At 35.1% G+C, this 21,531-nt stretch overlaps 1 protein-coding gene across 1 annotated transcript in view; it reads right to left on the reverse strand.

The window, feature by feature from the left end:
- Positions 1–240: 240 nt before the first annotated feature.
- Positions 241–21,531, reverse strand: part of CEP120 (centrosomal protein 120) — a 68,071-nt gene continuing 46,780 nt past the window's right edge. Inside the window, exons 19-21 of the mRNA XM_066382101.1 lie at positions 20,478–20,576; positions 7,438–7,583; positions 241–2,437 (exon numbers count right to left, since the gene is read on the reverse strand). Of these exons, the coding sequence (XP_066238198.1) occupies positions 2,203–2,437; positions 7,438–7,583; positions 20,478–20,576 (480 nt within the window). The 3' untranslated portion in view covers positions 241–2,202. The remainder of the gene's footprint in view (positions 2,438–7,437; positions 7,584–20,477; positions 20,577–21,531) is intronic.

Here is a 21,531-nt window from a genome sequence, read left to right on the forward strand (position 1 = left end):
AGCTGACACTTAAGATGTTCGTGCAGTGCCCCCATACATCCTGAAGTCATGCTCAAATTCCCACCCTTGCGGGAAGCAACAGGAACCCAGCTCTAGAAAGAAATTACTGGGATATACCTATGAAGGCTCCAAGACTACACAGACACAGCACCACATACCTGGTAGACGTGGAACACCCCTCCATGCGGTATGAGCCAACCTTACATGTGGAAATAGACTTTCTCCTTGAAAAGGAATCACTAAGAGTTTAACGATGAATTTTATTTCATATAAAAATAGTTGATGAAAGGTCTGCTGTTCTATGCAGTAATGAGGAGATTTACTCATTCATCACTCACTTGCTCAATTCATTCATCTACTGTGGTCATACTCAACTCCCAGGGATTGGCAATAATTTTAGAGCAATCAGTATAGATATGTTAAATGCCACAGACAAATGAAATGGCTGTTGCTGAAGGGCTACAAAAAAAGTGTTAAAATTTCACACTCTTCCAATTTTAAGACATAAAAAAGCATATGCAATGTAAGCACTTGAAAAACAGATAAAGCGACTTACTAGGGGAAGTGTTAAGCATCTGCTCACTCGGTTTAAAACAAAAGTACTGCTCAGGAACTCAAACATGCACACAGTTTTGATTTTATTTGTTAAAATACACAGCCAAAAGATAGCTTTACTGAGGACAAAATGAACCACACATTCATTTTAGAAAAGTCCTTTAGTTTCTTTAAATCTAAGGCCCCCTCTAGTGTTTGAAAACAGTCACATGCAGCACACAATGCAATTGAAGGCACTGTCACCATATTTTATCCGAGACCTTCCGAAACAAAAAGAATATTGTTCAATTCATGTGGCCTGAAAATCAATGAGAGAAAATGCCTAACCATAATTAATATTTCAGATTCCTGCTATGATTCACATATTCATTATTCTTTTATTCAGTCATTTCTTTCTCTTATTTACTGCTGGGTGGTTTTTAGATTAATACTTTGTTAATAAAGAAAAAAGCATATAATGCATGTAGGGACTTTAATTTCCTAAACAAGAAATATCCCTCCTTGGAAAGCAACAGGAAATTAATTTAGTGTTTCCAAATAGCCTATTCTGCTTTTATAGATGTTTTCAGTAAATAGTATGTATACTTCCTAAAGTAGACACTTAAATTTATTATATTTGGGAGTCAGAAATTTCAAACTACATATAATAACCCTTTTCATTGCCCTGTGAAAGGACGTGGAAAGTGCTGCTTTGAGGGTGAATGCTGGCTCTGAATAGTGTGATATAAAGAGATTCGTAAAAGTTTATACAGACATGGCACCGTGTAAATCCCATGATTTCATCTCGTGTACTTTTTAAAAAGACTGATTAAAATTGGGGGAGAAAATGTTTTTCATTCTACTTTCTCAGGTGAAGCCTTTAAGTGTCTGCTCCATGTTTTATTACAGAGTTAACTAGTCTTACTGGAAAATAAAAAGAAATCTCTATTTTCTACAAAAGCAAGTGATGTAATCTTAAGCAGGAGGTCGACAAAGACCTTATTACGCTATTACTTCATATTCTTAAAAAGTTAGGAGCACACTGAAAATTTGAATATGCAATAGTTCTTGAAACAAGTATAATCTGTATTAACTTTATTTAAATAGAGACTAATTTGGCTCTCAACATTATATGGCTTCTCTGCATTGACCCTGCTTTCTGTTTTCAAACTTGGCACTTGCAAACGTTGTAAGTGCAAAAGATAGGACATCTAAAATGAGTTAAATAAAACTGATTACATTAACAATTGGTATAAATAATGAAGGTATCTATATTAAAATGAATAGGACACAACATTTTTAAAGTGAAACATATAATCTTTTGGCTCAATATGCAAAGTTACATAACTGAAAATTACTGCAGTTTTTCCTACTAGAACAAATTTAGTGAAAAGCTGTTCTGAAAATGAGCCATGAAATTATAAATTGAGAAATACTGAAAAGTCATTTAAAATGAGTATTTAAAATGCAATTGCAAATACAACCAGAATGGGAGAGGTAGCAAAAAGTAAATAAAATCAAATAAATACTATACAAAAGCATATAAAATTCTGCTTATAAAAAAATTGAAAGTTGCATCTTAAAACATCCATTTTTCCTTTCATTTGAGGGATTTTACGATGAATTTAAAATTTAGACCTGGAGTCTGTAAAGATTTTCCAAATGGTATTAATTACTGGCATTGTTTTTTGCCAAAACCTCTCTGATCTGTCGGTCAAGTTCACTTATTATTCGATCCTCGTGATTATACACACCCGTCCTCATCAAAGTATCCCTTTCTTCTATTAGGCGAGTCAAATAATCATCCAAACCTTCTTCCAAGGCATTGCCATGTGGACTATCCATTTTTCCACTTGCAATCTCTCTGGAATCCTGGTACTGTTTTTGTTCTTGTTGCCTTAACCTGAGAAGTCAAGAACAAATACCGCTCTAGCCGTCAACAAATATTGTTTTGGTTTTCTTAACAATGCCATTTAAAACAAAATGATTTAATGGTAAAATACGTTTTTAGTAATATTTTCAGGAAGAAAACAAAAACCAGTGTTACACTTGGCACACTTATAAAAGACAGTTTTAAAAACAATACTTGTTTTTCTAATTATAAAATACATGAAAACTGGAGAAATTTTGGAAATGTGCAAAAAAAGAAAATAAAATCAGCATAATCTTATCCAGAGATAACCTATCTGAGTAATAATTTCCTGTATTTCTTTTCAATTTATAATGCATACCGTATATATTTTAAATATTTTTCTAAAAATCAATGTTTCCACTTATCCTTTAATTTGGTCTTTAGGTAGTTAAACCTTTGTTGTTATTGCTGTTCTGAACATAACATTTTCTTCTAAATTCATTCAACAAACATCTATTTGTACCAAAAAATGTTAGGTTTGTGGGATACTATAATGAATCAAGAAGAAAAGTCCTTACTGTTATGAAGTTCATTTCGCTATTCATAGAAAGTGAAATTCTATAAATGTGAATGCCTGGTTCAAAGGGCATGTACATTTTAAGATTTTGTATAGATATCTTCAAGTAATGTTTGTGATGACCTCATGTAAGAGATGAAGAAGGGAGAGCAGGTGTCAGTCTGAGGTTTGGGTATTTCTAATGGAGTACTGTTAATCACATTGCCTTGAAAATGCAATAGTAATAGTAAGGGGAACTAAGTAATAGTAAGGGGAACTTTGGACAAAGAATATTTTTCTTTTCTTTTTTTTTTTGTATTTTTCTGAAGTGAGAAGTAGGGAGGCAGAGAGACAGACCCCTGCCTATGCCCGACTGGGATCCACCAGCAAGCCTGCTAGGGGGCGTTGCTCCAGTTGCAACTGGGGCCATTCTAGCGCCTGAGGCAAAGGTCATGGAACCTTCCTCAGCACCTGGACCTACTGTGCTCCAATGGAGCCTTAGCTGCAGGAGGGGAAGAGAGATATAGAGAGAAAAGAGAGGGGGAGGGGTGGAGAAGCAGATGGGCGCTTCTCCTGTGTGCCCTGGCTGGGAATCGAACCTGAGACTTCCACATGCCAGGCCAATGCTCTACCACTGAGCCAACCGTGGACAAGGAGTATTTTTAATTTAATTTAGAATGTACAACTAAGATATAACTTAATACTCCTCTATGTAAATGGCTACAAAAATGTTTTAATTTGCAGCTACTTCTAAATTTTGTCTTATAAATAAGATAAAGCAGTTGCGAGTAAGCCCCTGCTTCTAGATGGTCTTCAGAGTAAGTAAGTCAATGAGAACCAAATCCACTTCTGAACTTACAAATACAGTGGGAGAGAAGAAGAGTCAGTGAGGAGAACATCCTACTCTGGCAGCTGAGGACTGGGGCCCAGCAGAAAGGCTGTAGGACTGTTGGTAGTATGCAGTTTCATTTGTTCAGATGACCCTTTGAAACTTGAACTGACTCCTAAAATTCCCCACAAAAGAATTGGAAACTGAAGAATACAGTCCAGGGACATCAAATATCTCCATCTGTTTTCAGAAAGAAAGGGGGGGAAAAAAGCCTAAACAGGGCACTGTGCTTTTGGACAGGTGGAAGTCAGGTGGTTAATGAGGTACTGTACAAACTTGAGCAATTCATGTTCACAGGTAAGGGAAGATTTCTGAATAGTTGTTTCCCCTTATCCTGATTCTTATAGCTCTCTGGAGGAAGAGGTCCTCTAGGCAAATTAATGACATACAACAAATTATGTTCCAGAAAGTTCAACAATTTCCTTTGTTCATCTGTTTATGCCTAAAGGACAAACAAAATTTCAACACATCTGATAGCTTATCTCTAAAAGCTTTACAAACATGCAAATCCTCAATCATGGAAGCAATAGGATTTTAGAACACTGTGCTGATGAAGGCTATAAAGATATCAAAGGAAACTTGACTTCCCTGACAAACACTATGTTTGGACTCCACTTATCAATTTCCTGCCACTAGGAACCTACTACTTTTTAGAACTTCTATTAAAAAGTACCTTCTCATATTGAACTCAGTATGTGCCCTTATATTTTCCAGTATCTAGCTATGATGTTGCTCAAGAGGATAACTTGCTTTACTTATTTTTAACATGGTAGCCCTGCAGATATGTGAGACAGCTAATACTCTGCCCAAGAGTTCTCTTCAGGGTCAATAGCCTATACTCTTCAAACCACTTCTTGTTCACATTCTACTAGAAGTTCTCTAGGTAGCTGATTTCCCTGTAAGTGTGTTGCACACTGGATGAGAACATGCTAGAGGTGACTGTACTAGTGCTGAGCACTGAATGCTACATCTATGAATGTCCCTAACTACACTGGCTCTTTGGCAGTCAAGTCACTGTTATTAGTGAGTACTTAAAGTAGTGGCTTCTTCACATTAACTGTTTTTTTAAACATCTTTTCAATTACTTAAGAAACTTTTCTTATAATTTATACAGAGGACTCTCCTTTTGACTCTAATACATTTAATTTTATTGGTTTCAGTTCTCTCTGAAACAATTTAAGATATTAAAGATAAGATTCAGTTTTGTACAACTATTCATTTGATAGACAACATGGCTATGTTCATTTAAGCCACCAAAACAGTACTTAGCAAACAGTAAAAACTTAATATATATTTGCTAAACTGAAACCAAAAATGTGCTCTCCAGTCACGCACTGTCTAATCATGTGGTCGCCATCGTACTATCACAGTGCCACACACAATGTGTCTGTGATGTTGGTGTAAGCATACTATGCACTCACTGCCAGTTGTATAAACAAGTATAGTGCATACAACTGTGTACTGTCCATAATACTTTACAATAATAACAATAGATGCCTCTTGCTGATTTGTTTTTATTAGAGTATCTTTTTTACCATTATTTTAGAGTATACTCTTTCTACTTAATAAAAAACCTACTATAAACTTGTTAGGCTGGCATAAGCCTCATATATCTCTTGTTTACTGCGTCTCTTGACTGCATCACTTTCTCATGTATGATTTAATCTTGAGTTGTTTTGTAGTAACATGCTGTACAGGCTTGTAGCCTAGGAGCAATAGGCAATACCATATAGCCTAGGTGTGTAGTAGGTTACACCATCTAGGTTTGTGTAAGTGTGTTCTGTGATGTTCAAATAACGATGAAATCACCTAATAATGTATTCTTGAGAATACATCCCCGTCTTTAAGCAGCACATGACTATATGATAGCAAATTTTGAAAGGCAAGGATTATGGTATAGTTAACTAATTTGTAACATCTTCCAAGTTTAAACACAGTACATGCCAAATAATTATTTCCTTAATAAAAAATAATAGCATGAATTGAGCCTTACAGCATGGCACTATAAACCTTGACCTTTTCCTAGTTATACTTATGCATTAATATTCTAAATGCAGTTATTCAATTCAGCTCTGAACCCACTTAATATAGTGACTGAGTTTCCCCAGCTCATACATGAGCTGTCATGAATGTGTTGTCATGGAATGTGTTGTCAAATGAACTAAATTATATTCCTCCAAAGTAATATGCTAAAGCCTTATTCCCCAATGAGAGGGTCTTTGGCTTTTGGGACATGGGAACCTCGTGCTGGAATTAGCACCGTGGTGAAGAAAGCACCAGGGAGCCTGCCCTCTCTGCCCACCCTGTGAGGACAGTGGGAAAGCAGCTGTGTGCAAGTCAGGAAGAGTCCTCTACAGAAACCCACATGCTGGCACCCTGATCTTGAACTCTACCCTCCAAAACTGTGACACAGTAAATTACTGTTATTTAAGGCACCAATCTATAGTACTTTGTGGCATCCCTAGCTAAGACAGTACACTTTGCTGAAACAAAAATAGTATTATCTCTTGCTTAACTAAGTTAAAATGTCTTCCCCCAAGACTATAATTTGTTCTTATGCTGTTTCATATAGATGACTTTTCTAATATGAAATACTGCTGAAATTGTAACTAAGACAAATGTGACACTACAGAGAAGCCCAGTGTAGCACAGTAATTAAAAATACAACCTCTGGAATCACTGAACTCTGACTCCGATTTACTAGCTGTGTGAAGTTAGAAATGGTACTTAAATTTCTTTAATTCTTAGTTTCCTCATCTCTAATATGGGGGTAATATCTTCCTCCAAAAGTTGCTTTGAGCCTGAACAGGCAGTGGGCACAGTGGATAGAGCATTGGATTTGGCAAGGAGGACCCAGGTTCAAAACCCTGAGGTCACCGGCTTGAGCACGGGCTCATCTGGTTTGAGCAAGGCTCACCAGCTTGGACCCAAGGTCGCTGGCTTGAGCAAGGGGTCACTCGGTCTGCTGTAGCCCCTACCCCAAATCAAGGCACATATGAGAAAACAATCAATGAACAACTAAGGTGCCGCATCGAAGAATTGATGCTTCTCTTCTCTCTCACTTCCTGTCTGTCCTTATCTGTCCCTCTGTCTCGGTCACAAAACAACAACAACAACAAAAAACTGAAAAAAACCACAAAAAAACTTGCTTTGTAAAGAAAACAAGACAGGCATGTCAGGCATTTAAAATAGCTCCTGGCACATAATTAGGGCTCAATAAAAGCTATTATATTACTACTATAACTAAATTTGAAACTCCTTATACTTTGTCATTAAAAATTTAGCATAATCAATTACTTTAAAATAGTAGCAATAATCCTGAAGTAGTCACACAAAAATACAATTTAAGATATTAATACTATGAATGGAAACAAAAAAGCTAAATAGATTTGATATATAGCTACATTCATGACAAAAATTTTGAGTGTAATAATGGTTTTTGGCATAAATTTTCTGTTGAACAAATCAACTACACTTTATAGTATAGGATCTACTTTATTCTTCAAAGACCTGACATACTTTGCCTGGACCAATGACCAATTAAAAGGTTGTCTTATTAGAACTGGTTTTATATGAAAAAGAAGTGTACTGTTTTAGTTACCATACCTGTTCAATTCATTTCTTATATCCAACAATTCTTGTCGCTCAGTTTTCACTGTATCTTTTTCCTCAGAAGCCAGGTAACGTAGTCTCATCTGTTCTAATTCTTCTTGCTGTTTTTTAAGACGAGCCATTTGACTTTCTTGCTCCCGCTTGAAAGAAACAAATAAACCAGATGTTTAATGTTAGGAATAAATATTTTTCATGACTTTGACTTACAAATATAATCCTATTTGACAGTAACCATGATACAGCCACATGCTGCCAATTCTATGAGTCACATATTATCCAGAAATGACCAGATTCTCTTTTAAAACTCCATAACTTCTCTTCTTATTGTAAGACATAATCTGTCATGGCCCAGTCAGTGATTGAGGTTAGCTGAATAGCATAATATAAACCAAAATTGAAGGCAAGAAAAAGTCTGCTGACAATACAATAAATTGCCACAAAGACCAGCGGCAAGAACAGCATCTAAGAAGTTGTTAATTATACAAAGATGTCAAGAAAAATTCAGTAACTGTCCCTGCATTGTCACTAATTCCACTCCCATCTCCAATCACGACATGCCTTTCCACTCTTTTCTCCAGGCTCACCCAAAAATCTATGCACATGACAAAATTTCTTTAAAATACACTGTAACATTCCACAAATGAATATTCCGGTGTTTTTTCAACTCCTCTCTCAATAACAGAAGCTTTTGGTACTATAAGCAATGCTGCAATAAAACATCCTATCATCTAGTATCACTCACAAATCTTCCTACCTGTATTTTTAGGGACAGGTGCTTTTCTTTCTTTAGTACAGAACCCAAAAATGGGAGAGCTAGACCAATAGATATGTCTTTTTTTTAAGCAAACCCTTTTTTGAATAACAGAAAACTGCCAAATCACAAGTGTGCATTTTCATAAAACTTCACAAATGACCCACTCGACAACCAACCAGATCAAGAAACAGAAAATTATCAGAACCCCAGATGTCCCTGTGTTTCCACCCTTCCCCAAACATAACTACTATCTTATTTTCCAATACCACAAATAAGTTTTGACTGCTTTGAAATTTATATAAATGGAATTGGACATATATATTACTTTATGTCTCACTTCTTTCACTTAACAATTTTTTCAAGATCATTAGTATGTATAGTTGATGATTCATGTTAGTATTTGGCATCCCATTGGATGGATATACAATTTATTCATTCCTCTGCTGAGGATCAATTGGGTTAGTTTCCAGTTTTGCATTATAACGCTGACACGAACAGTATTGCACATGCCCCTTGGCACATATTTGTATGCATTTCTATTGGGTATGTATGTATGTATCTAGGATTACAACCCACAGGTTGTAAGGGTATGAGACTTTCTGTAACAGTAAGTATTATCAAAGTGTGCAAAATAGTAGTACAAATTTATACTTCCGTGTGAGTATGCCAGTGTTCAATGTTTTTGTCAACACTTGGTAATATCAAATTTTTTTTGCACTTAATCTATTCTTATAGATAATGCAGTGGTAGTATCTCATTGTGATTCTATTTTTCATTTTTTCAAAGACTAATGAGGTTGAATGTGTTTAAATGTTTTTAATGGCATTTGGATATATTCTTTTATAAAGTTCCTGTTGAACCATTTGGCACTCTGCTCTCTCTACTTGGCTACCTATCTTCATTTATATGTTTGTAGTTCTTTATATACAGGTTCTTTATAGACAAAGCTAGGTTAACAGTTGTGAGTATGGGAAACATGGAGTTTGTATTATTTTCTATGCAAACACTACGAAACTACTTTTGTCCCACTCTGTATATTGGATAAGTCCTTTGCCACTTATTTAAATTCCAGGTATTTTCCATTCATCTTTGTCTTGCCTTTTCACTGCTTAATGGTATTTCTGGTTTAATTTTATTACAGCCCAAATTTATGTCTATTCTTTTTAAGCTAGTACCTCTATGTCCAATTTAAGTAAGTTTTTGCCTGTCTCAGTCTTGAAAATACTCTTATGTTACCCTCTTGAAGCTTCATTTAGATCAGCGGTTCTCAACCTGTGGGTCGCGACCCCGGCGGGGGTCGAACGACCAAAACACGGGGGTCGCCTAAAGCCATCGGAAAATACATATTTATTATACATTTTTAATGTGACCCCTGTGTTTTGGTCGTTCGACCCCCACCGGGGTCGCGACCCACAGGTTGAGAACCGCTGATTTAGATCAGTAATCCATATGCAATTGGGTATGGTGTGAGATTTATTCTTCCCCCCATATAGAGCTGTAACGACCTAGCAATATTTACTGGAAAACACCATCCTGCCAAACCCCACCACTAGGCATCACCTGTCTTGTATTACCTCTGTCCACTATATGAATAGGTTTGTTTCCGGACCTCTAACCTGAGTTAATTCTGTCCTTGAATTAAAAATATACTGTCTTAGTCACTGATCTCTTGATATCTGAAACATCTTCTATCTTTGGCTTTTCAAAATTCTTAAGTTATTCTTGACTCCTGCATTTTCATATAATTCTCAATTTCTCAGGCTGGGGGAATAATTCTCAATTTCTAGGGCTGGGGAAAAAAAGGTCCTGGTATGATTTGATTATGCTGAATCTACAGATCAATTTGGCCAAAATCATTCCTTAGTCGATGAATATGGTTTACCTCTCCTATTATTTAGGTCTTCTTACTTTTAATATAATACTAAGAGTAACATCTTTGTGTTCCTAGGTATATTGAAATGGAGAGTTGTAAAATTTTTCTTCTTTAATTATATCTAGTACAGAGAACTCAAATTGATCATTACATACTGTGTTTCCCACAAACTTACTAAATTCATTCCTTCTGATAGGTCATTTGTAGACACTCTCTAGTTTTCTAAGTATATAACAGTGTCATCTGAAAACAGTGGCAGTTTTACTTTCCTTCGTAACTGATACAGCCTTTCTTTCTCTTGGCCCGGTACACTGGCTAGAACCTCTAGTACAATGTTGATAAGATATGGTGATAGAAGGCATCTTTCTCTCATTCCTGACCTCGGGGGAAAACTTTCCTTAAGAAAGATAGGTCTTATGTACATATCCTTTATTAGATTAAGAAACTTCCATTACATACAGTCTTAGTTTGTTAATTATGAAACAGTATTGACTTTTTCTGCATTTTTTATATAATCACTTAAAATTTATTACCTTTTATTCTTTTAAGGTAGTAGATATCTAACTTTGCCTTTGTTTAATAAGTAAACTTGACTGTGATACATGTTTTATTATCTATGTTCATGAGACTGGTCAATTAATTTTGTTCTTATAATATCCTTATCAGATTGTAGAATCAAGATTATGCTGGTCTCGTTTTTTAAAAGAGGTGAGGTATACTCTCTTCCTAGTTTCCAAAACTAGTTTGTATAAGATTAGTGTTACTTCTAAAATGTTTACTAAAATTCATATGTGAAGCTACCTGGGTCTGAAAACTTTTGTGGGAACGTTTTTCCACTACAGATTCAATTTCTCTTATTATATAACTACTTCTATTTTGTTTCTTTTTGTGTCAGTTCTGTAAGTTCTGTTTCTCAGACTCACATAATTTTTTATACCGTCCTCTTGTTAAATGTCTGTGATGTGTAGCCCGATTGCCATTTTATTCCTCTGTCCTTGAACACTCATTGCCAAAGGGGAGGTTCTGTTCATAAAACAACTTTTGGCTTAATATTGTACATTTTTTCCTATTTCATTAAATTTTACTCACCTTGATTATTTTCTTGTTTCTAATTTAATTTCTTGTTCTTTTACTGATTGTTTGAAAGGTGTACTTAGAGAACAGATTCAATGTTTTTCTTGTCTTCTAAGTGCACTTGAGGCTATTAATTTCCCCCTGAGCATTAAGTCCCATGTCTTGATATGTTGTATTTTCATTATTTTTCAGTTCAAAATATTTTCTAATTTCACTTGTCTGAAAGACTTATATCAATTTCATTTATGAAGGACATTTTCCTGGGTACATAATTTTAGGTTGGTAGTTATTTTCTTTCAGTACTTTAAGGATATTATCCTACTGTTTCATAAATTCTTTCACTTTTGTTGAAAATCATCTGTCAGTCTTATTGCTGCTCCTATGAAAGTACTATTGCCCTTTACCTCCACAGCTTTTAAAATTTTCTTGCTTAATTAGTTGTACTATGATGCATCTAGATATGATTTACCTTGTGTTTATCTTGCTGAGAGCTAGTAGACTTTCTTGAATCTGTGATTTTATACTTTACAGAATTCTTAGCCAGTATCTCTTCATATATTGCTTTTCTCCCACATTTTCTGTTTTCTCCTGGGAGTTGCTATAGGCTGAATGTTTGCATCTTCCCAAAATTTTTATGTTGAAACCTAATCCTCAATGTGATGTCAGGGGATGGGGGCCTTTGGAAAATGATTAGGTCACGAAGGCAAGCCCTTATGAATAAGATTAATGCCCTTACAAAAGAGGTCTGACAAAGTGTCCTAGCCCCTTCTGCCACGTGAAGACACAGTAAAACTGGGGCCATTTAGCAACTGGGAAGCAGCCCTCACCAGACATAGAACCTGACAAGGCATGCACACCCTGATCTCAGACTTTCAGCCTCCAGAATAGTGAGAAAAAAATTTCTGTTGTTTGTAAGCCATGGAGTTTGTGGTATTTTGCTACAGCAGCCCACATGGACTAAGACAGGGGTCTGCAGTTACACAAAGATAGTCTCATATACTCTATCCCAGTGGTCCCCAACCTTTTTTGGGCCATGGACCAGTTTAATGTCAGAAAATATTTTCATGGACCAGCCTTTAGTGTGGGACAGATAAATGCACAAAATAAAATTATGCGACTGGCATAAAAACTGTGGTATTTTAAAATATAATTGTCGAACTTACGAGACAAGCGTCAAGAGTGAGTCTTAGACAGATGTAACAGAGGGAATCTGGTCATTTTTTAAAAATAAAACATCGTTCAGACTTAAATATAAATAAAACGGAAATAATGTTAAGTTATTTATTCTTTCTCTGTGGACTGGTACCGGTCCACGGCCCCGGGGGTTGGGGACCACTGGACACAAAAGATAGTCTCATATACTCTATCCCATATGTTGCTTATGTTTTTTGCTGTATTTTCTCTTTTTTCTCCTCCTCTGCTTCTGTTTGGATACTTTTTACTGACTTACATTCAGTTTACACATGCTTGCTTCTGTTATACCTAATCTATTGTTATTTCATCTACTAAATTCTTACATTTCACTCAAGACTTTTTAGTTTCAGAACTTCTACACAATTCAAGATTCTACTTCTTTACTACATTTCTCTGTCATCACCTACTTTCTAGAACACAGTAATAGTAGGTATTTCAAATTCTATATCTGGTGACTCCAAAATCCATACTACCTACTGATTTACTTCTTTCGAGCAAAATACATAAAATGGCATTCCACAATAATGGCATGTGAGTGGCAAATAAACATATGGAAGTATGCTCAAAGTCAATTAGGGAAATGAAAATTTAAGCCACAACATGATACATCTGAATGGCCACTGGACATGGTGTGAAGAATAACAACAATTATACACCACTCTTGGAAACTGTAGATTTGCACAAACACTTTAGACAGTGATTTGTATTTAGTGAAGACAAAATGAGTGAAACCTACTAACAAAAATTCCACTTTTAGATATAACACTAGAGAAACTCTTATATGTACAATACTTTTGTGCTGTCTTATTAAAAGAAAATTTGGGGAAAATATGTCTACTGGGAAGAAGACTAGATAAATTGTGGTATGTTCATATGTTTAAGTTTTAGAAAACAATAAAATGAACTATAGCTACTTGCATCAAAACAGTTAAATCTCAAACAATTCTGAGTCACATATTCTGAGTCACATAAGGTGGTCAGAGAAGAATGACTCAAAAAGAATAATTCGATGTGTATAAAGTTTAAAAACACAAAACTAAACAGTGTCATTTACCAATATTTAAAATATATCTTATAAAATTATAAAGCAAAGCAAAGGAATGATAAATACCAAATTCAGGAAAGTAATTCCTCTGGAGAGGATACAGTTGAGAAAAGGCACACAGGGCTTCTAAAGCATTGATAATGCTCTGTTTCTTAACCTAGAAGGGGGAGGTTTTGTATAAGAATCATCTTTCCTCTTTGAAATGTAAAAAAGGAAACGTACACCAAATTATATCTGGCTGAGGAGGGGATAATGGTACTGGTGATTTTTATTTTCTGTGGCATATGGTGCTAAAAAATTTTTGCTTTACTGAGCAAGAAAATTTGCAAGCAGAAAAAGAAAAAGTTGATTATTTAATTTTAGGTTACTTTAGAAAATTTTAACTTTGTAAAACTTGAAACATTTTAGTTCTAAAATATATAAGAAAAACCCTGAATTTTAAATCAAGGATCCAGCATTAATAATAATCACACATGCATACACAAAAATTAGAGGTTAGTGAAAGAAATCCTCTCTGTTGCCAGGTGCTCTGGGTTAAAGGCTCCTCAATCAAGTGAGTATAATCTTTATTTTGCCTTGGCTGCCTATAAATCCAGAGAGGAGATGTAAACACACATACACTAGACTAAACAGCGGCTAAAAAGTGGCCACTACGTACTCTCCCACTCACACATACCATGTATGTCTGTGGGAAAAAAGCTTACAACTAAACTAAGGAACTCAAGTAAAGTTTTCTGAAAATAACCCAGAGCTGACAAGTCAGTAGGAGGGCCTGGATGGTTTCAAGACACAGTTTTTAACCAAGACTTGGACCTCCAACTGTTTTCTTAAACAAAGATTTACATCCTACCCTTGGCTAAATTACTTATAAATTAATCAAATTAATTACTCTGAGTGGATAAGCAGGAGGCTGGACAAGATAGTGCTGATGTCAGCCAATGAAGTCTGTGTTGTTTTAACTAAATATATCAGCTTGGTTTTAAACAGATCTACTGTGCACAAATATGGTAAGGGACCCACATCCTACCCAAAATCTTAGTTCTTAGTCCTGAACACAAGAAGTAAATTGATCATTTTAACTTGCATTTTTGTGGTACAATTTAATTCAAGTATTTGTTTGGTTTAAAAGTATTTCCACAGTATATCTTCATGGAGATGAGGAGAAAAAGAAAACTAAATTGTCTCTTAAATGTTTCACAACTAGAACTTCTGAAAGTCAGTGTTACACAGTATACCAAAGATACCACATCTAGAATGTAGGAGTATCATTTTCTTGTTTTCCAAATTAGGACCCATTTTATGTGATTCTTATATTTTACAACTGTCACCTGCCCAGTTACAAAAAAAAAAAAAAGTTTACAGCTTGAAAACACAGACTTTTATGATTGTGACTATAAATAAAAGGTTTTTTTAAATTAGAAGGTTATGATTTTTTAATTCACTGATTGACTATGCTAGATCACCTTTGAGTAATGGAAATCTCTGTTTAAACATTCTTTTGGCAATAGGCACCAAGCATTAGATCTTACTTCCAAGCTTTACCAGCTGGGTTTTGTCATTAACATTTATTAACATTCTAAGATATGGCTTTTGCTGTCTAATCCATACTACACAAATGTTTTGTATGGCTCTCCAGAGAATTTTGCTGTGACAAATTACTGGCAGAGATTATAGTCCCGTGGCTGTTCACCAGAGGCAATGTAAAATTAACATGGTTCTAATCCAATTTAAACAGAAAGTTACACAAACAATTCTCTGAACAAAAGCAGAATTCCAATTTTATGTTCAAATACAATAATGTTTTTAATAAAACATTTTAGGAAAAAACGAAGTAATTTTCACACAAATGAATTGTGCCTATTTGATCAAGTTATTAATTTTAACCTTCCAAAAGTAGTTACTGGCAGAGCACAATTCACTATGGTAATCCCAAGGTCTATTATGTTTCTTCTTAAACTGTTGCATCTCAAATATGGTCTGTAGAACATCAATGACTCCTGCTGAACTTAAAATCTGTTTAGTATTGTTTCTAAAGCAGAAGAACTTGTGGGATAAGGCATAGAACTGGTCTGTAATGAAGATCACTGTACTCAAAGAATGAGACTAGTTTCTTTCATGAAATAGAAGTTTAGAGTTGAACCAGTAATTTCACTTTGTTTTCTTCTTAACACTCTTACAATAACTCAAGAGAAAGGAGGCATGCTGAACTTTCATTAGGAAAAAATAGCTAAAATTACTTTGCCAGTGGTTTGAGGCAAAAGGGTAGAAAATAATTGGGTGGATAACTTTTATGCTGGATCTCCTTTTAAAGGAAACTACCTCCATATCTCAGTGTAATACTAACAAAAAGCCATGAACTTGGAGGATTCTATTCAGAACATTATATGTTTACTTTCTTTTATGTTTAGAACTACCTCAGTGAAAACAATGTCATTTGTCAATATATACATATGAACATAATCAGTTTACTCAAAGTAAAAAGCTCTTCTGTGGTTTTAATAAGAAACATGATACTATGATGAAATGATATTTTTCAATAATTAATAATTACTCATTAATCCAAAGAAAATGCCCTAATCACCAACTAACATGTTTCCAACCTTTCATTAATAATTTTGGTAACTATCATTGCATGAGTCTCTGCTCCTTCCCTCTGCAACTTCTTCAATGAAAGGTACTTCTTCAATGAATGGTACCTCCATTTCTTCCCCATGTATTCTCTGCTTTAAAACTTTAAATGACTTCAAATCTAATAGTGATATTTGAAACACTGTCTTTGAAACATTTCTCCCTTAGCTTTGAGTTACAAAATACAACCATCTGTTGTCTTCTTGTTTTTCTAACATTATTCTTTGTTTGCATTTCTCACCACACTGTTATATTCTTGTTAAATACAGGGGAGAGAACTTTATCTAGAGCATCTACCACTGTGCAAGATGCAGAGCAGACTCTCAATAGTATTTGCTAAATGAATGAACAAATGAAGTAACAATGGATGTTCTTTTAGACTCAATGCTCTCTTATCTCTTTATGCCCAAATTTTAGGGTGCATACCTACTGACACTCTTCATATCTGCACATTTAGCACTTGTATGTGGGTTTCGTTATCTTCTGTGCAGTTTTCTACAGAACATCCATTAAAAGTACCATCCAAATATTATATAAAGTAGTTATTGAAAATATATTCTACCCACTCTCTTATTGCTGTTACTTTATAACAATATCATCCTGTTCTCTAGAACTTTAAACTTTTAAATTGTTGGTGTCTATCATTTATTTCTTTGAACAGCCAGTCACAAATACTTCCAATGTTTGTTTTGTTCATCAATATCCAGAGCTAACATCTAAATTAGGTGCCCAGGCCTGGCCTGTGGTGGTGCAGTGGATAAAGCATCGACCTGGAAATGCTGAGGTCACCAGTTCAAAACCCTGGGCTTGCCTGGTCAAGGCACATATGGGAGTTGATGCTTCCTGCTCCCCCCCCTTCTCTCTCTCTCTAACCCTCTCTCTCCTCTCTAAAATGAATAATAAATAAGTAAAATAAATTAGGTGCTCAATGATTGAAACCAAGAACCCTACACCATAGCTTTATGGCCCGTCTCCTTTTAACAATAATTACCATCTACTGAGCGGAAACGACATACCAACCACTGTATTAAATGCTTTTAAATCCACTTATTTAATTCTCAGAACAACATGTGAGGAAAAATTTCACTGTACAAATGAGAAGACTTATCAGAGAAGTTCAATTACCCACACTGCATAGGTAGTTAAGAGGTAAAGCCAGATACGACCCAGGTCTCTCGACCCTAAGGCCTTGTTCTAAACTACTCTATATGAGCTGCTTCTGATAGGATTTGTATTCTGTTATTTTTAACATTATTTCCTTGATCTTAATTCCACAGGGACTCCTCCCATTAGCACTGTATATAACCTAAATAGCTTGGCATAATGACTTTATATTAGATTCTTCTCTCAAAGTCAGTTTAATTCTCATTATCAGAGCTAGTCTATCTAACAGCCAATGATGCCATTTTCCTTGCTAGGATATGCCAAATCATGACTTCTTCTGCCTCAGTACGCTGTCAGCAGTCCCTAGTTTTCTATGACTCACTTTCTTCTCCTGGCAATTCTTTCATTATCTGGCTTCCATGGAATGAAGCCTAGCATTATAAAGTGGAAAGAACCTGAGCCTGGACTCTAGACAAATGGTTCCAATCCTAAATTCTATCACTAGGTTCTTTGTGTGATCATGTGCCAATTACTTCTCTAAGTCTCAGTTTCTTTCATGTATAAATGGAAATAATAATTTTACTTGCTACATAGGGATCTTGGTTAGGATTAAATAATAAGATATGAAGCACAACACCTATATAGTAAACTGTCCTTTAATGCTAGCCACTCTATCAGTATTATTGTATCTTCCTTTTTCTCTAGTTTCCTATATCGACTTTCCTTCCTCCTCCTTAAACATAAAAATTCAAAGTTCTGTCACAGGGTCAATGATCACCTCTGCACAGGATCCTTGAATTTGTAAAGCCCAGTCTCCAACATCACAGCCACAATTCTGCTTGCTGAATTCTCTGTAAAAATTATAATGTCCAAACTTGCAAGTCCTACTCTCCTCCCACACCATCAACTATGTCTTAATAACCACATTTGCAATACTAAGGCTTAAGCTCTTGACCTCTTTCACTTTCTACTCGGCGTTCCATCAGGTGCACTGTGTCTACGGAATCTACCAAAACCATGTCTTCTTACAGGAGTTCCACTGCTTTCACTTAAGTTCCAGGCCTTCCTACCTGAAATGACCTCTAAAAGGGCCCTCTTCTCTCCAAGTAGAGTCTATGTTTTCTGATTTCATGTCTCTTTGCTATAATCATTATTCCCATACTGCTACATTCCTAAATCACAACCAGTTCCTAAGAAATCCATCTCAAATATCTTCTGTGATACGTTTCCTTTACCCTATTACATAGATGTACTCTCTGTATGGCTCTCTTCAGGACTCCGACTATTACGCAGAAAGTGTTATATTTATAGTTTTCTTCCCATTACTGAATCGTAAGCTCCCCGACAGAAGGACTTCTGATTTACTTATCTTTTATTTTTGACAGAAACAGAGAGAGGGACAGATAGGGACAGACAGACAGGAAGGAAGAGAGATAAGAAGCACCAATTATTCATTCCGGCATCTTAAGTTGTTCATTGACTGCTTTCTCATATGTGCCTTGAATGCGGGGGAGCTACAGCAGAGTGAGTGACCCCTTGCTCAAGCCAGCGACCATTAGGTCATGCCTATGATACCATGCGCAAGCAAGCGGCCCTGCACTCCAGCCAAATGAGCCCATGATCAAGCTAGTGACCTTAGGGTTTCGAACCTGGGTCCTCCGCATCCCAGTTCAACACTTTATCCACTGTGCCACTGCCTGGTCAGGCTGATTTACTTATATCTTTAAAACAAGCAGTGTCTTGAACATAGGAGGACTTCAGTAAAAAAATCTGATTATTCACTCACCTATCTTCAGTCCTATTGGATAGAAAACATTTACTATTGTTAATACAGCAGTACCCCTTTTCCTGTGGTTTTGTTTTCAGTGCTTTCAGTTACACACAGTCAAGGTGTGAAAATATTAAATGGAAAATTCCAGAAATAAACAATTCAAACATTTTAAACTACATGGCATTCTGCGTAGTGTGATGAAATATCATGCTATCCCACTCCACCCCACCCAAGACATGCATCATCCTTTTGTTAGCACATCCAGGCTGTATACACTACTATTCATTTGTCACTTGGTAGTCCTCCCAGTTATCAGGTCAACTGTTGTGGTATCGTAGTCTTATGTTCAAGTTATCCCAATGCTGTGTCATGAGGCCTATGCCACTCACCTCCCTTCATCTCATCACATAGGTACTGTATCATCTTACATCATCATCATAAGGTGAGTATAATACAGTAAGGTATTCTGAGAGACAGAGACTACATTAAATAACTTATAACAGTATACTATAATAATTGTTCTATTACTAGTCATTGCTTTTAGTCTCTTCCTGTGCCTAATTTATAAATTAAACTTTATCATAGATATATGTACATATAGGGAAATCGCATATATAGGGTGCTGTGCTATCTGTGGTTTCAGACATTCACTAGGAGTCTTGGAATGTATATATCCCACGATTAAGGGAGGACAGCTATGTTATCTTATATTCTCAACTCATCTACAAGCTATATTAGCATAATTTATTTAGTCTCACAAAGTCTAGTACATATTCCTTCATGAAGGTGGTAAGCATTTAGTACATCACCACAAAGATATTAAATAATGTTTGATATGGAGACACATTAAGAAAAATACAAATCTAAAAGATCCTATGTACTAAATTTCATTTAGAATGAAACCTGACATTAAAAATCCAAAACTTAGAATAATCTAACCATTATTGATTCTTACAAGTTTTAGGACAAGTAGATTAGATTCAAAATAAAAATCTTGCTTATAGCTTGATTTTAATCATTTGAAGAAATTATATCCAAAGCCAAGATATATTTCTCACGAAGCTAACATCATGTTATCTAGTAGCAGAGGAGGAAAAAAGGTAAGAATTCAGGAAACAATCACTTTTAAACTTTTATAGAATTATGCAAAAATTCCCTATGTTTCCTTCCTTAACTGAATAAGTTACTGTGTCTTCCTAGGAATAACATTTATAACATTCTTAAATTTGAGGACATTAAATTTAAGTTATCCTTAAATTTCTCCCCTCAAATGTACTCCCAATAGAAAGAAATTAATACTGAAGAAAAGAATGGTAGTTTTATAAGTAAAAGAAATCATCCAATTTCTTCTGGGAAAGAGAACAGTTGGTAATTAAAGAAAAGAACCCAAAAGTTTCAAGTTACAGTTTTTAATTTAAAAAAAGAAGGATCTTATATATAACAATGAAAAAGCCCGAATCTCAAAAATAGCACTGGAGAGTCAAAAGCAGACATCTGACCGTAGCAGGTACTGCCAAATATGCCAACCTATAAAGAATCAAGGAAAAAAGGCATAAAAAGAATAATCCATCACCAGCTATAAACTACATACCTGTTTAAGTCTGGCAAGTTCTTTCAAAGCTCGTCCCCATTGCTGCTTGTAATGCAGTTTAGACTTAGTTGCAGATTCCAACTTTCTTTCAAGTTCAACCTAACAGTGATTAAAATCGTATCAAGTGAAACACTATACCACTGTGTACAATCACTGAAAGATAATATACACAAAGAGTCTGGCTTAAGAAAAGAGTTTATATAGTGTAACATACGACATCATCTAAAACTGTTATATAATTTACTATAAATATTATGGCACATGAACATTTTCTTGTTTAAAATATAGTCGTATCTTAACTGCCTAACAGCCTATACTAAAAGAAACTGAATTAGTCTTAACCTCCAGACAGTTACTATAGATGCATTTAAAACATGTATTTTACCTAAAGATCATAGCGTGAAAAACATTTTTTCTTTTTTTACAAAAAGCAGTTCTGTTAGCATTGTAACTTAGTTGGCACTCTAGGTCTTAGAAACCAAATTATTCCTTTTGGAGCCCTTTCATTATGTGGAATTTAGTCTTATAACAAAAAGAGCTAGTAGATTCTTTTGGCAAAAATCACAGAGTGCTGAAAATAGTGAAATGTTTCATCAGAAAGCAGTTTATTAAGAAAGTACAAAGTGAAAAATATTTTAAGAATGTTAAAATAAACCCAAGTGAAAGACAAATAATGCTCCTAATAATACTCATCTAACTATTATTTTCTATTTTTCCTCAAATATATAAAGAAAAATATGAAAGTGATTCAATTGAAAAAATACGGTTATTTATACTTGCAGCAGGCAATCTGTTGTACATGAACTGAAGCCAACTTGGCTGTGTCTTGGAATGTACTCTGTGTTTCAACCCAAGTACCAAACAAATTCCTGCAGCCAACAGACAGTTTTACTATTTAAGTGATAATGTAATAATGTGCCTGAATTACAGTAAAATACTGTTACTTTAAACCGGTCTAATTTTTTTATATGAAGTCAACTTTTTCCCATGTACACAATTCCTAATGTTGTGCAGGAAAATAAAACTGAAGACACTCTGCAAAGATGCGAGCTTC

The sequence above is a fragment of the Saccopteryx leptura genome, chromosome 4 (genome assembly GCF_036850995.1).
Source record: "Saccopteryx leptura isolate mSacLep1 chromosome 4, mSacLep1_pri_phased_curated, whole genome shotgun sequence".
NCBI classification, from domain to species: domain Eukaryota; kingdom Metazoa; phylum Chordata; class Mammalia; order Chiroptera; family Emballonuridae; genus Saccopteryx; species Saccopteryx leptura.